The sequence below is a fragment of the Camarhynchus parvulus genome, chromosome 8, assembly GCF_901933205.1.
Source record: "Camarhynchus parvulus chromosome 8, STF_HiC, whole genome shotgun sequence".
Lineage (NCBI taxonomy): Eukaryota > Metazoa > Chordata > Aves > Passeriformes > Thraupidae > Camarhynchus > Camarhynchus parvulus.
In genome coordinates this window covers 23453333-23472838 of record NC_044578.1, presented here as the reverse complement: position 1 = coordinate 23472838, position 19506 = coordinate 23453333, and the positions used below count along the sequence as shown (strand labels likewise).

Here is a 19506-nt window from a genome sequence, read left to right as displayed (position 1 = left end):
TCCTTAACGTCCCTTCCAACATAAACCATGCCATGATTCTGGTTTTATCCAGCCAGGAAGAGAAGGCAGAAGTGAGGCTGAAAAGCAGGTTAACTCCCCTGTTCTTGTGCTGTTTGCTCTGCATCTGACTCTGCAGAGCAGCTTGGCCTCCCTTCCATCTGTGACAGAAATTGGGCCTTTGGTAAAGCTCTCCAGTGGCAGGAGGGAAGGATTTCTCTCACCCAAGAGCAGGTGGGGGATGCAGGCTCACAGCTGAGTTGTGGCCCACCTTGGATACCCCCAGGGATGCAAACCATGGGAGAGGGCTGGAGAGGGACGTGCCAGGCTCTGGTTGCCTGGTGTCTGTGTTACTCCCAGAGCCAGCAGCCCCTGTGTGTGCAGCTGCCAGGGTGGCTCTGGGACTGAGGGAGTTGTGGGGATCAGGGGAGCCTTTGTCTTCTTGGTGTGCTCTGCTCCATCTGTCTGTGGGGCTCCTGAGGCTGAACCCAACCCAGCTGTGTGTCTGTGTTTAAGGCACAGCTGGAACAGGTTTTTTCCATGTTGTCCTTTGTGGCTGTGCTTTATTTATCCAGTTTATTATTCTTTTATTTGCACTGAGCTGAAATTCATTCTGCTTCTTACTGAGATGAGGATTTGCTCCATGGGCTACAAGGCTGTGCTTGTACCAGCCTGCCTGGGACTGAAAAATATCCCTGAGTCCCTGAGGCTTACCTGCAGTGAGGGCTTCAGTCCTCAGCCCTCCACCAGTCTCCTCGAGGCTTTGGATAGAGCCCTGCCCAGACATCTCTGGTCTCAGCCTTGGCTCTCTGCTCTGGCAAGGATCACAGTGGATTTTCAGTGCCAGAAGTAATCACAAAAATCCTTTCTTTACCATGGCCTTGTTCTTGGATGGTGGCCCTGCTGATAATCCTAAATCCAGGCAGTGGCAGTGTTCCTCTAGGACTGATGCTGCAGATGGTCATGTTACTCTGTTTGATACAAACCTAAACATCCTGTGTCTTTGGAAATTACAGACTTGGCTCTAACTGGTCTCTCCTCATTTTCTTCATCCTAAAAGAGCAAGTTTCCTCTGTGAACATCCATAAAAAGTAGTTGTTAGAGAAAAAGCCTCTACACTTTCAACTCAAAACCAAGTTCAGCTTTTTGACAAATTCTAGACAACCTGGAGCGAACACACGTGGTATTTTCACTATTTTCACAAGACCTGCTTTTCCAGTGGGGCTGCTGGAGAGAGCTGGATCAGGACTTCCCTTCTCCCTCCCTCCCAGCTGGGAGTGTGATGTCCTGGTGTCTTTCTGTTCCTCCCAGATTTTCATGATCAACCTGAAGCGCCGCAAGGACCGGCGGGATCGGATGCTGCGGACGCTCTACGAGCAGGAGATTGCAGTGAAGGTAGTGGAGGCTGTGGATGGAAAGTGAGTTTTGGTTGGGCTTGAGGATGTTTTCACAGTGGGATGTGCTTTACTGCTTCACAGCATCTGCTTGGATGCCCTGACCTACTCCCAGCAGGGCAGGGTTGGCTGCAGGGGGAGCTGAGCACCCCTTGGATGTCCCTGACCATCTGTCTGGGGCAATTCTGCTCTGTTTCTTTCCTTCTTTGCAAGTAGTCAGTCTCTGGATTTGAGGATATTAGAGGGCTTTTCCAATCTTAATAATTGTAAGGTATGTTAAGACCTTTTAATAAAGAGTAACCAAGGCAGAAATTTTGAGTCTGTGAGTTGCAAAAAGGCCCCAAGGAGACAGGACTCCACGTACCATCTAGTGGTCTTGGAGACTTGGGATCCTATTAAGGCCTCAGAAAATTAATCAAAGCCAAGCACCTGGCAAGTGGATGGTCCCACAGGAAGTTTTTGGCAGAGTTAAAGATAATTGATGGTCCCATGAAAAGTCTTTGGCAGAGTTAAGGATACAATTTATCAGCTTGACTTAGAGATGTAAATCAAGAAGTTCATTTCCCTCTGTGTTTTTGAGCAAAACAAATGTAGGAATTTCTCCAGGTGTGGCTTTTCCCTGACCATCAGCAGTATTCCCCATGCTGTGCCTGTGTCTGATTTGAAGTGACTTATTGTTTTGCAATGGTGATAAATACTTTGTGTTTCCCAGAGCACTGAACACAAGTCAGCTCAAAGCTCTCAGCATCGAAATGCTGCCAGGGTACCGGGACCCCTACTCCTCCAGGCCCCTGACCAGAGGAGAGATCGGCTGCTTCCTGAGCCACTACTACATCTGGAAGGAGGTGAGGGCTTTGGGGGGCCTTGAGGGTCCTGCAGGATCCAATGCCCTGCTGAAGGGCATTGGATCCAGCCCAGGTGTCTGGAAGTGTAGGATAGGAGTGATTTCCTTGGACTGCAGGGGTTTTCTTGAATGCAGTGTTCACCTTTCACACCTACCCTTTCCTTTCCCAGTATGTAAAGGGGCTCCAAGAGAGCTGGAGAGGGACTTGGGACAAGGGATGGAGGGACAGGACAAGGGAGAATTGCTTCCCACTGCCAGAGGGCAGGGTTAGATGGGATGTTGGGAAGAAGTTCTTTCCTCTGAGGGTGCTGAGGCCGTGGCACAGAGAAGCTGTGGCTGCCCCATCCCTGGAAGTGTCCACGGCCAGGTTGGGTGGTGCTTGGGGCAACCTGGGCTAGTGGAAGGTGTCCCTGCCCATGGCAGGAGGGTGGACCTGGATTGGCTTTAAGGTCCCTTCCAACCCAAACCATTTGGGGATTCTGAGATTCATTTGCCCTCAGCTCCAAGTGATTTTTATCAGAACACTTTCATGACTGTTTTTGCAGTCCATCCAATATCCTGCTTGGGGCAAGCTTGCTTAGAAGAAAGGCAAGAATGTTTTGAAAAGCAAATGGGGTTAAAGAAACAGTCCTGGTTTTTTCCCCTTATTTTCCATCTGAGCAGGACCAAGTTCCAGTGGCTTGACATATCATGTATATGTCACAGAGTGGTTCTCAACTCCCTGCCTGTGTGTTCTGGGAGGCAGTGCCAGGTCAGGGTGGCCCCAGTGACAGTACATGAGGGCCACTGTGTTGATGTTGGAGCCCTCGTGTTTCAGGTGGTGAGCAGGGGCCTGGAGAAGACCCTGGTCATTGAGGACGATGTGCGCTTTGAGCACCAGTTCAAGAGGAAGCTCATGAAGCTGATGGACGACATCGAGCAAGCCCAGTTAGACTGGGAGCTGATGTAAGTTCCTGCTCCTCTGGGAGGTCCTGGCACCTGGGGAGGTTGGCAGCACTGCTGGGGTGTGATAGAGGTGCAGGTTGATGCTGCAGTGCAGGGGATGGTGGCACAGTGTTCTTGGTAGCTCTTCCCACCACAACAGATCCACCCTGTGGGGCGGCTGTTGCCCAGGGCACCATCTCTGCCCATGGTGTGGACAAAGTTGTTTGACCTCAGCTGTGTTGGAGATGCTGACAGAGGAACCAGCACAGCTCAGTCCTGAGCCTCGGACAGTGTCATCTTAGCTCCCTTAGGGAGCCTCTCACAGCTGTCCCACCCACTGGGTTAAGACTTGGATAGTGGTGTAGGATGGAAATCTGTGAGCTGGGTCAGGGATTGCTTCTGGGATTGGCCCTTTGCCCTGGCCTGGCTGGCACAAACAGTCATGTCCTAATTGCTATGGTGTGACCGTGTTCACAGGGGTCTTAGGATGAGAGAAGAGACGAGGATCTGACTCCATGTTTCAGAAGGCTTGATTTATTATTTTATGATATATATTATATTAAAACTATACTAAAAGAATAGAAGGATTTCATCAGAAGGCTAGCTAAGAACAGAAAAAGAAAGAATGATAGCAAAATCTTGTGGCTCAGCTCTCTGTCTGAGCCAGCTGACTGTGATTGGCCGTTAATTAGAAACAACCACATGAGACCAATCACAGATCCACCTGTTGCATTCCACAGCAGCAGACAATCATTGTTTACATTTTGTACCTGAGGCCTCTCAGCTTCTCAGGAAAAAGAATCCTAAGGAAAGGATTTTTCGTAAAATGTGTCTGTGACACTGTGGATTCACTTTGGTCCCATCTCCTTGATCTTCTGACTCCTGCAGCTACATTGGCCGGAAAAGGATGCAGGTGCAGGAGCCCGAGAGAGCTGTTCCCAATGTCCGGAATCTGGTGGAGGCTGATTACTCCTACTGGACCCTGGGCTACGCCATCTCCTTCCACGGGGCTCAGAAGCTCATTGGGGCTGAGCCCTTCAGCAAGATGCTGCCCGTGGATGAATTCCTGCCCATCATGTACAACAAGCACCCTGTGTAAGTCCCTCTGTGGCTCGGGGGGGAATATGGGCTGGGTCTCGCTGACTGATCTTAAACCAGGTCTTGTTGGTAGCCTGGCTGGTGGGGACTCCTTGTGGTGCTTGGTTTTGTCCTGCTGGCACAGGTCAGAGGAGGTGACAGAGGGGAATGCCTGGGGCAGGGCTTGTGGGCTGCTTGTCTGAGGCACTTGTCTGTCTGTGGGAGCTTTGGTTGTGCAGGTGTGTGTGGTTGTAAGGACACGGTTCTGGCTGTACCCCAGCACCTACCCCCACTCCCAGACAACTCTGCTCCCATGTTCCACTGGCCATGTCTCCCAGGGACAAGGTTGGCACCAGTGAGGTTCCTCTGTTGCTGACGGCGTTTCTCTCCTCCGTAGCACAAAGTACATGGAGTACTATGAGCCCAGAGACTTGAAGGCCTTCTCAGCAGAACCCCTGCTTGTCTACCCCACGCACTACACGGGGCAGCCGGGCTACCTCAGCGACACGGAGACCTCCACCATCTGGGACAACGAGACCGTGTCCACGGACTGGGACAGAACACACTCCTGGAAGTCCTGGCAGCAGGGCAAGATCCACAGCGACGCCCAGAACAAGGACGCCCTGCCCTCCCAGTCCTCCCTGGACACGCCGTCAGCCAGGGACGAGCTATGACTGCCCACCTCCCCGGGACTCCGTTGACAGGTGAACCTGCCTCACACTTTAGCTTTTCACCCTTGAAAGTTGTAGAGCAGCTCTTCATGTGGTCTCCTTCCCACCACTCCCAAGGGCTGTGCGCGGGATCGGGCCGGACACCTGCCCAGGCCGCCAAGGACAGGGTGGGACACCAAGGAGGAAGCAGAACAACAGTTCCAGATCCAAGCAAAAGCCCTGGCAAGCTTTTGTTAGAACACCAGCCTGGAATGACGTGGTTCCACAGTTCCTCGTGTAGAACACTGTATTTATAAAGATTAATATATAGAGGTGTACAAATGTCAGTGCCTTTCGGGATGGCTGTACCTGGGCTGCTCCCTCACTGTTACTCCTTGTAGGTCTGTAGGCTTTTACCACCCTGTTTGCTGAGCATCTGGGGGATTTGGGTTTGTTTTCCAAAGGGATCCCTATCAGAATCGAGATGTTTCCCCAAAGTGTTCAATGCAGGAGAGCAGTGCTCCTCTGTCGTGTCCTCTCCCCATCACACTCCTGTACAAAACCAGTGCTGGCTTCCCATCAGCTCATTTTTAATCTTGCTGCATCCCATCTAAACAGGCCTCTGGATCCAGAACGGATGTCTTGGAATGTCTGAAGTCATGGAAGCCATGCAAGTGGAGGTAGCTGGATTTATTTATCTCTGCATTGCCTGAAGGGAATGCAGGCAGAGCTGGTCCCTGTCACATCCTGCTTCACCCCTGCCTCAACTTAGTCCTTCAGGAAAACAAAACCCCACGACCTATTGGCAGGCCTGTTTATTCAGGCCATAAAAGCAAATGTAGGAATTTTGGGAACTTAAAATGTAAGAAGTTAGGTTACAAACTCTCCTTCTAAAACCAAAAGAACCTACAGCAATGTTACTCTCTCAACAGCCCAACAGAATTGTGTGTCACAGGACGGAAGGGCGACTTGCCTGGATATTTTTTCATGTGAGGAGTGAACTTTTCTGTGTTTTGGATGAGTTCTGATGTTTTTGCTGTTGGCTCACATACCATCAGGATATGGTGTTTATTTTTTTTAAAAAAAACCTTTCTCAGAGGCCAGGTGATCATGGACTATACTGGCACAGACCCTGAGCTTCTGGGCAGTGGGAGGATTCCCTCCTGGAATTGCCATCTAGGGGCTCACCTGCTGGCAGATCTGTGCATTGAGTATGTGTGGCTGGGGTTTTTGGTTTTAATTTGTGTTTGTTTTGAATAATTACTGATCAATGTTGTGCTTTCTGCTGCAGAAGACATGTTATTACCTGTCAGCCGGTCTGATAATACATAGAACCTGGTGCAAGATGAGCAGCTCTGTGTGTTCTTCATTGTGTGGGAGAGTCCTGGAAAGGTTTGGGTTGTGGAAGGCACTTCTAAAGGTCCCACAGTCCAACCTCCTGCCATGGGCAGGGACACCTTTCAATAGACCAGGTTCCTCCAAGCCCCCTCCAGCCTGACCCTGAATGTTACTGGAGGTTAATGGAAGTCCAGCTCAAGGGATTCTTGGCCATATTCCTCTCCCATGGAGTCACTGGTTGTGATTCTGCAGTTCCCACCTGGAAGCCAAGTTCCTGCTGGTGTCCGTGTGGGAGTAGATGCCCACACGACCTGGTGAGTATGGAGGTTGCACCATGGGCCCACACAGAGCCTGGGTCATTCCTTCCTCACAATCCCTCTTGCTTCCTCCACAGGTCTCTTGCTTTATGAGCCCACATGGCCTGTGTGAAGGACATTGGAAGTCTTCACCCCCTCCACTCCAGCACCAGGCATTGGATCTCCTCCTCTGAAGTGGAATTTTTCCAGTTACAACCTCATTTCATGCGTGGCCAGTGTGAGATGAGGCCACAGTCATTCATGATACCCCCTCCACGCTGGCCACAGCTCCAGTGAGTATTGTTCCTCTTCCACAGGTTAACTTCCTGTCAATGGACCAATCCATTGGTTCTCTTTCAAGGGTCAGGTTCCCTCCATTAAAGTGTTCTTCATTATCTTGTTGACATGTACAACCACGGGGCAAATGTGGCAGTGCCTTAGGCACGACCTTGGGTCCCTGACACAACTTTGTATTTTTTTTTACTCAGCTAATGGGTTTCAGAACTGAGCAGGAGCACCAGCTTTGAACCAGCCTTCTGACAGCTTCTTCACAAGGCAGGCTGTGGTGGCAGGCCCTCAAAATGATTAATTGCAGTAGGAGCTGCTTGGAACCCACCAGCTTGGTCTTTGCTGTGGGTTAAGGATGGAAAAGTGCTGTTGTGCTCTCGATATGGCATGTGAAATTCCAAGTTCACCAATGGATTGTATTGATCCTGAAGGCAATGGAGTAAGGTCCTGGTGTTGGGTTTTGTGGTCTGAGGTAGTTTAAAAATCAGATTCAGGTACTTTTTGTTTTGTCTTCCTTAGTGTGCACATGAGCGGCCTTTAAGTGGCCAGGGCAGCTGTAGTTCAGGGACTGAGTGTGAGACTTGTGGGCAGCTTTAGGAGCCTCCCCTCATCCTGAAGTGATTTGTGAGATGGCAGAAGGGGCTGTAGTGTGTAAACTGTTTATCTGAATGTTGGTATTGTGTGCAGGGAGGGGAAAACACAACAAGGTAATGACTGTGAGAGCAGGAGGAAAAAAACACAATGGGGAGAAATGGATACACTCAAAGGCACTTCTTTTGTGTTATCTGACCTCAGAAGTCATTCAGTGGCTCAAAAGAGAATAATTTAATGCAGAAGACATAAAACTGGTGTGCAATCTTAATTACCCAGTTATGGAAATAGTTAAGCTGAAACCTCAAGAAATAGCACACCAAATATCCCTGTCTCTCAGAGGCTGTGTGCATGCCTGATGCACTGGGAGGGCTTTGGCTTTGCTGTTGAGAAGTTAAAACAGTGGAAGTGGAGAGGCTGAAGAAAGTGACATCAAGGGAAGTGGTGTGAGGTGTTTTTAGACATCTGACATGCACTAATGAAAGGAAATTGACTGATTCCAGGCAAATATTAATGAAAAACAATTTATATACTTATCATATAAAGATTACAGGTAAGCAGTTAAAAACATAACATATATAAACATTTGCAAAGTGTAACTTTAAAATCCAGAACATTCATGTTTCAGCTTAACACTGCCATACACCCTCTGAGTGAGCAGTACTATATACAGTAGGAGCTATGCTATGTACACAAGGAACTGCACTGTACAGACCCCAAAAGCAGAGAAAACTGAACTTCTAATTTTGCCCTAACTCTGGGCAAAGGTTAAGGCTCAGTAACAACCTCCCTTTCCCCCGGTCACCCTCTAAACAACAACTGGAATTCATAAATTGTTCAGGCTGTGACCTACACCAGCCTTGTGGGACCTGCCATAGGACTCTTGGATGTACAGCAGACCTACAGTCAGTCTGTTTTACCTACCTGTAAACAGAAGTGATAAATCCAAACGTAGTGTAAAACTTACCTGAGCCCAGTGCTGCAAATTAGTGCCATAGAACTGGGGGGAAAAGGCCCAGGCATGGATAAAACTGGATTTTAACTAATGATCCTTAAGAATCCTAAGCTGTCTGTTTGGATAATAGCTCCTAGATCTGTGCAGGGAGGCACAGTGCTACCAGCAGAACCAGAAATACTCTCTGTATTTCATGTGTCTCAAACCAGGGCTGCTTACAATCCAACGTCTTACTTATGGCTTTTGAAGAGGTTCAGATTTCAGTTCCAGCAGAGGAATTGCACACTGTGAGGACATCCATCCATCACATGGGAGTGCACACAAAAGGCATCAGGTTCTGGTCCATGGCTTAACCAAGTCCAAGGGAAACCACCCTGTTGTGACATTCAGACCTCCATCCAACACAAAGTAGTGTTTGTCCCATTCATGAAGTTCATGCAAAGGCAAGTGCAGTTCATTCATTTTGAAGTTCTTTGGAAACAAGATCCAAAATGGGTCATTCTCTGGTGTAGAACAAGTGCAAAAAATTCTCAGCTGGTTCAGGCAGACAGAACTTGCTTCAGTTCTATAAGAATAAGTTCAGATGATCTTTTTCTGTATAATACTGGCATGAAGGAGACCCTTTTCTCACAGAGATGGCTTATGGGGTGTCCTCAAGACAAATGCAGCAGCCTGAAGCCTTTGCACCAGGGCTGCCCATTGCTCCAATTGCACATTTTCAGCAGGGGATTCTGACAGATTCCCTGTAACCCAGGAGGGCAGTGCAGGTGCAGCCTCAGCCCAGCAGCTCTGCCCTCTTCCTCAGGATGAAGTCGAAGTTCACGTGGCTGTTCATGCCGTAGAACACATTGGCATCACGGGGGAACACCAGCTCTGCACAACAGGGCCACAGCAGAGTTAGTGGGGAGGGGCACAGCAGCAGCAAAGCTGAGACAGGACAGGGAGCAGGATGGTGCAGGCAGGGCCAGCTCCCTATTCTGCCACAGCAGCACTGGGAGCAGGGGGAAAGGAAGCATGCTCAGCCTGGCAGAGGCCCTGGCAGACTCTCAGAGAAGGCTGTGATGGATGGAATCTGAAGGCCTGGTGCCAGGGGGGCAGAACATCACCCCCACCCAAAATCCTGTGATCACCCCATGGCTGCAAGGCACACATAAAGTCAGCCTGGCAGCCCAGGAGCTGGCTCTGCCTGTGGGAAGGGGGCTGTGCTGACAAAGACCACCCCTGAGCAGCCAGGGGGTTCTCACTGGCAGCTGTGCCCTGTCAGCAGCATTTCTAATGCTCCCCTTTTTACTCTTCCCTTTGAAATCCAACAGAACTTTCCAGGCAGCAGCAGAGTTCTGCTTCCCTACCTTTGTCCTCAGAGATGACCTGCACAAGCTCATAATCTTCAACTGCACCAGGCTCCAGGTTGTGCTTCAGCAAGGCTCGCTGGGTGACATCAGGGATTCTGTCTTGGTTGGTTATCTGCAAAGATACAGTGCAATGAGAGATTCTTCTCATTCACTCTTGTGATTGAGTAGTTAGCAAAAACCTGACTGTTCTTGAAAGGGATGTCAGAGAACTGAAAGAACAGATCAGTAACAAAGGGGCAGGTGCTGACAGATACTAGACTTAGCATTTTTGACATTTGGAGGTGGTGGCTTTTTAGTCCAAGCTGACTCAGGTACAGTACTAGTAGAGACAGCAGTAGATGCCAGTGTCTGCTCCCTCTGAGAGACTCCACTCTCACCAGCCACTGAAGCCCCTGTGAAGAGCTGCCCCAGCTGCAGTTGCAGGCTCGTGCTCTAAGCGCTCCCTTGGACATTCTGCAAAGCCTTCTGGCCTTGTAGCTGGGTTTGCTGTGTGCTGTGCAAGTGCATCTGGAGCAGACACACCTCCAGAGCCTCCTGCAGTCTCATCAGCAGCCAAATCCATCAGGCCCTCAGGGAACAACTTGCTGGATTTGGAGAAGTGAGACCATTAAAATCAGGAACTAAAGATGCTGAGAACTATCCCGCTTTTGTTTCCCCCCAGCTGAGCTAAGCCACATCACCCATGGTCCAGCACCAGTGGCATTACTGGGATATGTCTGTGGAATAAGCAGAGAGGGAAATGCCTGAATTCTGGGGCTGCTGGTCTGGTGAGAGGAGGGAGATTCTCCCTTCTTCACTGGGAGAAGCTGTGGAATTAAAGGGCAGAAACCAGCTCCTGGGGAAAGCTGCTGAAGGGAGGGAAAATGTACCATCTTATGTCAAAACCCCAATGTGCTCACAGTGCTTCACCTGGAGCTTTCTGATAAAACACAAACTCCCATTTCCAGACCAGAAACTTCCCTAAAGCTGTTTTAAAACCTCTCGTTCCTAGCAGGCTCCATTCTGCATGGCACCATGTGCCATTCTCCTGTTCCAGCCAGGTTTGATGAGCCAGCTCAGTGAAGGGGGGCTCTCAGAAGGCAGTGATGGGCTCAGTCACCCCCCAGGGGCAGAGCTGCTGAGCCCAGAGGCATGGCACTCACCAGGATGCTCTTGTAGATGCTGTCGTGGAGCCCGTCCATGCTGACCCGGATGATGCAGGAGCCCTCGCTCTGCCGGTTGTACACGGGCAGCGCTCTGGGGGCACTGCCCAGCACCGAGCCTGAGTCCCTGCAGGGCATGGAGCCACTATCCAGGCCTGAGCCAGCGTCACAGATGGAGCCCTTGCTGGAGCCTGAGCCCTTGTCAGAGCTGATGGAGCCCTTGTCAGAGTCATAGCCCTTGTCAGAGCCCACAGAGCTCTTGTCGTCGGTGGAGGCCAGCGGGAATGAGGGTAAGGATGACACCCCTGAGGAAGGCGTGCTCATGGAAGAGTCAGGAGAACAGGAGGATAAGGAGTAGCCAGAGATCTGCACAACAGAAAGGAAAAGTGCTGTCACAAAGGGGACATTTGGTGTGTGTGGCTGTGTCATTGTGCCAGAGGAACAGGAGAAGGCACAGATAAAACCTCAGTCACCCACGCTGCCCAGCCTGCTGGCATGGGGATTCCTTCTGAACTGAGACCTGAACTTCACTTGATTGATTCCAGCATTTTAATGACAGTTTCTGTCCTGCTGGGGATGCTCTGGCCTCGCAGTAAGAGCAGCCCAGGAGGTGGCAGCAGATCCAAGGAACAGCATGAGGCTGTGGGCGGCCAGGCAGGAACTGGGACCGGCTGGGAAGGAGCAGAGAGTGTCACAGGCACTCCTGCTCCAAGTGAGAGCCTTTACACAAGTGGAAATACACACAGTCCTCCTCTCTGCCATTCTCCCTGAAACTGCCCCCTTCCTTCCCCTGCTCAGCGTTTGCCTTTCTCTCCCTCTGCCTTGCTCAGAAACTTCCTGACAGAACAAACCCACTGTAAGGGACAACACAGAACATTGTGCAAGAACCCCGACTGGATTACTTCCATTTTTACACATTTCTCTCTCCATTTCACAAAAACCAATGCTTTAGTCAAGACCAAGAGCCTTGGGCAAGTGTCTTGGGCCTGCCTGCAGCATGCAGAGGCCCCAGGTTTACCTTTTTCAGAGGGTCCTCAGGACTAGAGACGGGAGTGACACACACATCCTCAGTTTCAGAGTGATTAAACTCACACGATGAAACACTGGCTGAATCCGTGCTTTCCCCAGAGCTCCCCCCTACAGGAGAGCTCTTCGGGGGCTGTTCTTTGGGTGGGGTGAACACATCAGTGCCCAGAAAGAGTCTAGTATAGAAAGAAAGCATAAAAGCCAGTAAGTGAGAGCTGGGCTGAGCAAAGCTGTCCCTTGGTTCAGAGCTCTTACATTCTGGAGTTTTTTCTTCTCTGGAGTGGCCTGTTGTTGTCATTTCCTTCATGGTGTTTATAGTTTGTCCAGAGGCTTTGTTACAGGCTAACACAACACCTTCCTGACCCAGAGTGCCCACAGCTGCAAGGCCACAACCAGCTCATGCCCCACTAGAACAACACTCCCTTTCCATCTCTTCACATTTTCAGGCTCATTTAACAGAAAAAAAGGGCTTGAAAGGGCAAATTCACCCCCCTGCCAATTCCTGCCCTCTATTAGGGTGCCACAGGTACCAGGTTCTCTCTAGAAGGCAGGAGATGCACACAATAAGGAGATCATAATGTGTAAATTAAAGGCACTCCCTCTCCAAGACTCATTTCTAAATGCAGGTCAAGTGACTTGAAAGGAGTGTCAAAGGAAACAAGCTGGTCTGACCCACCAAGAGGAGGAGCAGGGAGCATCAGTGAGCAGTTATTGATTTAATACACCTTAGAGAGGTGCCACTGCCTGCTTTTCTACAGTATTCATTTGCAAAACACAGTCAGAGTGTTTTTTAATTTATTTTTACTTCAGTCTTTGAGCTCTGCTTTATTCCATGCAGCTTTTCCTGCATTCCTGCTAGCCTCTTGTTTCCCATGTCCAGCTGTATGGCCCTGTCCTATTTTCATCTTTGTGGTATTACACCAAATTAGACAATGTCCCCATGATTTTTTTTTCCTTCTCCAGCTGGTTGTTTCCACTATCAAATGCCTTTTTGCTAACCTTAATTTTCATATTAAATACCTGCAAGGAATTTTTGCATGTCTATAGCAATTTAGACTAATAATAGACCAGACTTTATCCTCCTTTACTCTGTTTTATAATCCACCACTAAAAATGATTTCTTTCTTTGGCACCATAGGAAAGATTCTTTATTCTAGTCTCTTCTACCTTTAATAATCCTCATGACTGCTTCTAGCAACACAAAGGGACAGCTTCAGCCACAAGGCTGCATTTCTCCTTAAAGCAATGCAGGGTTGTGGATCCCCAGCCAGGTTCTGCAGCTGATTAAATGAGCACTGCTTGTTTGAGTTATCCAGGTGCCTATTCCCACCCCAAAACCACTCTGCCCCATCATACTCACGTGCTGATCCTCTTCACCATGCTTTTCTGGGATTTTGGAGACAGGATGTTGGTATCAGCAGCTGCTTCAGCCTCACGGGAGAGTTTGTAACTGCAGGGCAGAGGCAAGCAGGTGAATATTTGCAGACAACGTCATTTAGTTGTACAATGTCATTTAGTTGTACAATGTCATTTAGTTATACAGTGTTATTGAGTTGTACAGTGTTATTTAGTTGTTCATCTCAGAGCAGCAACATTCAAGAAATCCCAGAGTCCTTCAGTTGTTCTCACCTCCCAGAAGGTTGCAGCACCACAAAGGGGAACACTGCTCTGCCTGCATTTTACCAGGGCCAAGGGGATATTTCACCTCCTTGTAACAGGTTTTAAAACTCTCCAGTGTTTGCATGTCCCTGCCCTGACCTGCCCAGGTTTGTGGGGGGTGAGAACAGAGGTTTTCCAGCTGCACTGAGCACCTACCTCTCCTCCTCCGTTAAGTGTCGCTGCCTCCCGAACCACTGGATGAATTTCTGGTCTGGTATCAGGCAATAGCTGTTGCATGAAGATTGCAGGAGCTTGATCTGGGCAATGACCTCAAATTCCTAAGAAAATAAATAATCACATAGAAAGTCTAATTAGAGAACAAGATTATATTCATTCATACAATGAGGGATCCAGGACAAACTCAGCTTGATGTGAAGTTCAGTTTCAGTTGAGTAACTATTTCAAGAACCAGCTTTCTAACAATAAAGGTGGGATTTTTTTCCCTAGGATCCATGATGTGCACTCACACCTGCTCCAGAGGAATGCAAAATGCTGCCCTTAAGGCATGTGACCAGAGTGTGCTGCTCTTCTGTAACTGCACTTGTACACACCCTGCCAAAACAACCCTGGATTGTTTAGGGCAGGTTATTGAGCAGTTCAGAGGAGGAAATGGCTCCATCCCAGCCAACTCCAGGTCTGCTTTCAACCCAAGGATGGAGATTTGGCCTGACTTCATTCAGCCCAAGGTAACCCCAGCACCTTTACTCCTACAGGACATTACTTATCTCTGACCAACAAGGATCAGGCCAAAAGGAGAGACTGACAGCCTCCCCTGTACCTGGTTTGCTCTCTGCAGACTTTCACCTACAAAGGGTTTCCTGCAGGAGAAGGAGGATATTTACTAACTGTGTGTTCTGGAAAGCAAAGGTCTCCTGCCACCAGGTCTGGTTCAGCTGCTCAGGACAAATGCCCGTGCCCAGAGGGTATCAATAAACCCAAAAATCACAGAACATTCAACTTACCCTTCGTCTCTTCTCAAAATTGATCAGGCCACCCTGTTGGAAGGAAAGAGAAGGGATCAGAGAAGAGCCAGACTTGTACCTTGAGATAAATGCACAAAAATTCACACAAGTTCCAGTTAATAACACTGCATATTGCTTCCCTTTTCTTTTTGTAAATAGATTTTAAGAGCTGCAGAAGGAGAGGATGCAGAAGCAAGTAAACTCAGTTGGGAAGACAGGGAGGGTATTTAGGGTTCCAAAAAACTGCTCCAAATTACCTCAACATAGTCCTGAAGGGCCGTGTCAAGCATGATGAGATCAGTCAGGAAGGTGCCAAGGTAAGGGACCGTGCCTTGCATCACTCCCTGCAAGTGAGCAGAGCAATCCTGGATTAACTGACTGAAAAATGAGAATAATTACAATTCCAGAACACTCCTGTGTAAGAAAATGAAATTAAAGTAATCTGCTTAACCAAGCATCAGTCCTATAATTATGTTTTCTTTCATTACATCATTTTCATTAGATAATCTAGAATTTAAATCCAATTCCAGTGAGACCAGGATGCTCTCACAGGTATTACCCAGTGGTTTTGTATTACAGTATTGGCATCACTGATTCCCAACATGGGTCTCCAGGAAACCCTGCCTTTGGGAGAAGCACTGAGGACCAGGGACAGGGTCCCTCTGTCACCTGCTGCAAGAGGAGGAGCAGGGGAATGGTCCTGGCCAGCCTGTGTTAGCAGCTGCTGCTTCATCCTTGTGGATTTTTACTCAGAGATGTGTGATTATACCTTGTGATAGTGAAGTAAAATCAAGCCACCATTTTTTTCTCTCCAAGAAGTGACCATCTTCCCCAGCCATCCACTGCATTTTAATGCTAATTAGTCACAGTTTAAACTTCTAGACTGCCAGCACTTGCAGAGTTCAGGCTGGCTCTATACTTGAAAAGGAAATACTTGTTTCTACCATCCAAAAGTATCTGTATTTTTTCCAGTAAAACAACTACACAGACAAAAATCATATTCAGCACTTTTGCTTCCCTATTCCAGATTTCTCTCCTCCTGTCCTTTAAAATCTTTGCCAGCTTTGAGACAAAAACCATTTTCACCAGCAGACTGGACCCCAGACACATTTTACAAAGCAATCTCTGTAGAAGCCTGTGCAATTTTCAAGCTGGTATGTCAGAAGCTTCATCAGCATGTTTGAAAGTAAATGAGACTTCTGCTCTGCCAGAGCTAATTCTCTTTATCACAAGAACTCCAGTATTTACAGCAGTACACATTTTAACTACATGGAAATTGCATTTCTCTCTAAAGTGTAACAAGAGTAGATAATGGAACTCCCTCTTGTAGGACCGAAAAAGAGAGCTGGAAGTGATGACCACATGTTTATATCCATCAATCCCTCCTGCCCACTCACTCTGGTGAAGACCTTTCTAGATTTTGCTTCTTGTAGAACTGACCAATTAGAGTTAATCATGTTACTAGTTCAAAAAGGAGAGGAAAACCCTCAAACACACCTTGTTTTTTTGAAGTTGCAGTCGCTTCTGTGACTTTTTCTGATTTTCCTTCTCACTGCTGTCCAGATTTGCAAATTTGGATGTTGCTTCCTGAGAAGTGATAAAGAAAGGTAATTAATGAAGGATCCAAGTGGTAAACTGGCAACTACATGCATGTAAAATAGTAATTTAACCAGACAAGTTAAGCCAGCAAAAAATACTCGCTATAGAGACACACTTGTGTCTACACACGTGTTGATTTCCTGGGACTTGGATGCTGATGGGGAATTTTGGACAAAAATCACTCAAGATGACTGTGAGGGATTTTTTCTGCAGAATGGCTTTGGCCAAAGCCAAGTGCTGCTGAAAATCTCTTGGGAGTTTAAATCAGAGAAGCTCAGACATACTTCAGGTGCTCTATCCCAACACTCCTGACACGAGGAATTCTGGTTAATTCCCTCATCAGGCCTGCTACAAGTAAACATCTCCATCTTATGTAATGCTTTGTTGTTTTTCTTATGCTGCAACACCAAGATTCAGCCACTGTGGCTTACTGACTAATCCAAAACCATGCAGGAAATTAAAGGAACAGGTTTCCATCCCCACAGCTCCAGCTTGCCTATGAATGGATGAGATATTTCACCATAATTCTTTAAAACTGTATTTCCCTGGATGCACAGGGGATGTTGGAGTTACATGTTTTTTCCAGTGGTTGCACAGATGTGTCAGAAATCATGATCAATGTCTGTTCAGGAGGAGAGAACACTGCTCCCTTTCCATGCCACCCCATCTGTTTCCAATGGCATTTTGTTTGCTCCACACTTGGATTTACAGGATGGACAAGCAAGGTCCAACATGGCTTGGGGCTATTTATAGTGAAGGAAAACTAAGCCTTTGAGGATTCAGTGGATATTAATCCTCCAAATGGTCCAAGATGAAAAGTAGGGGAGAGGTTCTAGCTATTCTGAGGGATTTTTCTCCTCTCACTGCTTCCAAAATGTTTTTAAAATCTGTTTAGGGCAGCTGGGGGGTGATTTACTGGGAGCCAGAGGTCTGGGCTCAGTCTGAGTTGTTTTGTCTTTTAATATTTAGCTAAATGGGCTGTTCTGAACACACATTTTCCCTCTATGCTTATTATGGTCTCACCTGCTTTAAAAATTACCTACAGATGTTGATGAAGGGATGATAAACAAAACAGACTGACAGATGTGAATGTGTTCACCCACCATTCCTGAGCAAAACACAGTGTTTCAGATCACAAGGCAAGGGGCTGAGGGACAAATGCCAGACTGGCTGGACAGAACTGCCGAAGAACGAACTGCTTAGTGAGTTCATGAGGAACTTTTCATGTAGATGGAAAAAACCTGCCACAAACATTCCTTAGTTTTTGCAGAACACAGCCCTTCCCTGCCATTCTTCCTGACCCCTTTCAGGCTCCTGAGCTTACTGGGGTTCACCCAGGAGAGTGCAGAAGTCAAACTGCTCCACACAGAGCCTGCTTTGTTGTCCATCTGGCCACCCACAAAGCAGGAAGCCTGTTCCTTCAGAATTCCCAGCCCTGCTTCCTAGTCCTCAGAAAGGTACAGGGTAATGGGATAAACATCTTGGACTGATTGCTCAGCTGAAGGTGTGGCACTGTTCCAGTGACCTCATGGGCTGAGGGGCTGCAAGACCTGCTGTCCACCCAGATCATGCTGCCAGAGCCTGCTGGCTGTGGCTATCCAGGCTAAAGCTACTGATTCTTCCAGGAACAAGGAAATCAACTCCCAGCCCAGCAGGAATTGCAGGTTTTACAGCCTGCTCTTCCCTAAACACCAGGAAAGGTCCTTGAGGAAGAGATGAGCTTTGGCAGCTGGTTTCAAAAAGGGTTAAACCTCAGATTTCATTGAGATCACAAGTTTTGAACTCACACCAGTTCTCACCTTCATCAGCAGCTCCCTACTTGTCAGATAATTGTCATGGTCTGAGAAGATCTCAGACAGCTCCTCATACATCAGCAGGATGTCCCTGCACAGGAGAAGATAATGTCATTTATGTCCTTAGCAAGCACTCTAAAATCCAATCAAGTTTCTGTTTCTTTCTCGATCATTAACAGTTCCACTTATGAAAGATAACAGCATCAAAATGCTTCCAGTGAGATGCTGCACATCTCCTGGGAGCCTTGGTGGGACATTCTGGTGCTTCCAGCAAAGTTTGGCCTCATCTGACAGCAAAGAAACCCATCAGCAGCCCCTGGGCAGGGCTTTGAACTGTCAGTGCAGTGTGAGGATAGGTCAGGGGATACAAAGGAACAGAAAAACCCAAGTTCTTGATTTTTGCCCTATTCCATGCATTCTGGAAAGCTGGAAGCATTTAAGTGTAGGAGTAGTTTTTTGCCCAAGACAAGATAGGTAATATTTTAATCAGAAACACGGGGCAGTACAAGGAAAATCCGACTTCTGTGGAGAGGAAATACAGAAGGATACTGCCTAGCAGAGTGATACTTTAATTTATCAAAGGCAAAGAGATCTGGTCTTCCCAAACTGAATGAGAACACCATCCTTTCTAGACAGCAACTTCTGGCATCTGTGGGGCAGGCAGTAAATATTATTATCACAATAAAGTGAAGAAATATTTTCTTCTCTGGAAGAAATATTATCTTCAATACTGGATTTTGTAATTTGGGAAAATATATTTTATGTAAATATCAGCACCAGGAGAAGAGTTGGGAGGATTTGTAGCAAGTTGGATCTCCTCAAACTTCATGGGAGAGAAGACAACAAGCAGAGATCGTGGTGACCTGGGAGTGGTGAGCATGAGCTGGGTGAGAAGCCAGTGCCATAGTTTTTCTAGAGAGGTTGTGGAAGATCCCATATGCTAAAAAGGACAGAATCCAGTATCCACAAGGGCAGGCTGTCCCCTCAATAGAAAGAGGAGCTCACAGGAGGGGTCTGAGCCTCCCAGGAATGGGAGGTTCTTCTGACAGGACCCATGTTAGTGAAGGAACAGAACAGGAAGAGTGAGGAGAGGATGAAAAGAAGGAGCACTGAGCCCTGTGGTCCTTGGGCACTGAGGGAGAGGCTTACTTGGAAACACACATCCAGGTGGTCTTCAGCCTATAGATGGAGTTGGACTGCAGAGCTGAAATGATGGCCCTCAAGGAGGAGAAGTTCTTCAGGATCCTGCATTCCTGTGAAAGGAGTGGTTGGGAACACAGGAGCATTAAATGTCAGCACTGCACAGACCTTGGTGCTCCTCTCTCTGAGCCCTGTCAGGCCTGCTGCACATTCTCACTGCTGAGCAGCAGCTGTGCAAATACTGAGCATCAAAAATATCACTCCCCACTCCAGCCACCAAACACTTCACAAGCTTTGGCATTTAGAGCTTGTTTTCCTCCCTTTCATGTATTTGTGGTGTCACAGCTTCCAGTTCTCCAAGTAAAAACAAAAGTGGAACTGAGTCCATGAAGCCATGGTGAAAGGCAGAAAGGTTATACTTCTTAAAAAGCTCTTTATAGTTACCAATCCCTTTCACCCCTTAGGGAGAAAACCAGGCT

At 47.9% G+C, this 19506-nt stretch overlaps 2 protein-coding genes across 2 annotated transcripts in view; one reads left to right on the top strand and one right to left on the bottom strand.

Annotated features, from left to right (window-relative positions):
- The window catches only part of COLGALT2 (collagen beta(1-O)galactosyltransferase 2), a 47806-nt gene extending 41571 nt beyond the window's left edge, over positions 1–6235 (top strand). Inside the window, exons 8-12 of the mRNA XM_030953572.1 lie at positions 1309–1415; positions 2104–2236; positions 3053–3180; positions 4048–4254; positions 4634–6235. Coding sequence (XP_030809432.1) covers positions 1309–1415; positions 2104–2236; positions 3053–3180; positions 4048–4254; positions 4634–4910 — 852 coding nt within the window. The 3' untranslated portion in view covers positions 4911–6235. The remainder of the gene's footprint in view (positions 1–1308; positions 1416–2103; positions 2237–3052; positions 3181–4047; positions 4255–4633) is intronic.
- Positions 6236–7924: 1689 nt separating this feature from the next.
- The window catches only part of RGL1 (ral guanine nucleotide dissociation stimulator like 1), a 53188-nt gene continuing 41606 nt past the window's right edge, over positions 7925–19506 (bottom strand). Inside the window, exons 8-18 of the mRNA XM_030953274.1 lie at positions 19037–19140; positions 17894–17978; positions 15993–16082; positions 14753–14839; positions 14496–14528; positions 13690–13811; positions 13235–13324; positions 11867–12050; positions 10849–11214; positions 9704–9818; positions 7925–9227 (exon numbers count right to left, since the gene is read on the bottom strand). Of these exons, the coding sequence (XP_030809134.1) occupies positions 9130–9227; positions 9704–9818; positions 10849–11214; positions 11867–12050; positions 13235–13324; positions 13690–13811; positions 14496–14528; positions 14753–14839; positions 15993–16082; positions 17894–17978; positions 19037–19140 (1374 nt within the window). The 3' untranslated portion in view covers positions 7925–9129. The remainder of the gene's footprint in view (positions 9228–9703; positions 9819–10848; positions 11215–11866; positions 12051–13234; positions 13325–13689; positions 13812–14495; positions 14529–14752; positions 14840–15992; positions 16083–17893; positions 17979–19036; positions 19141–19506) is intronic.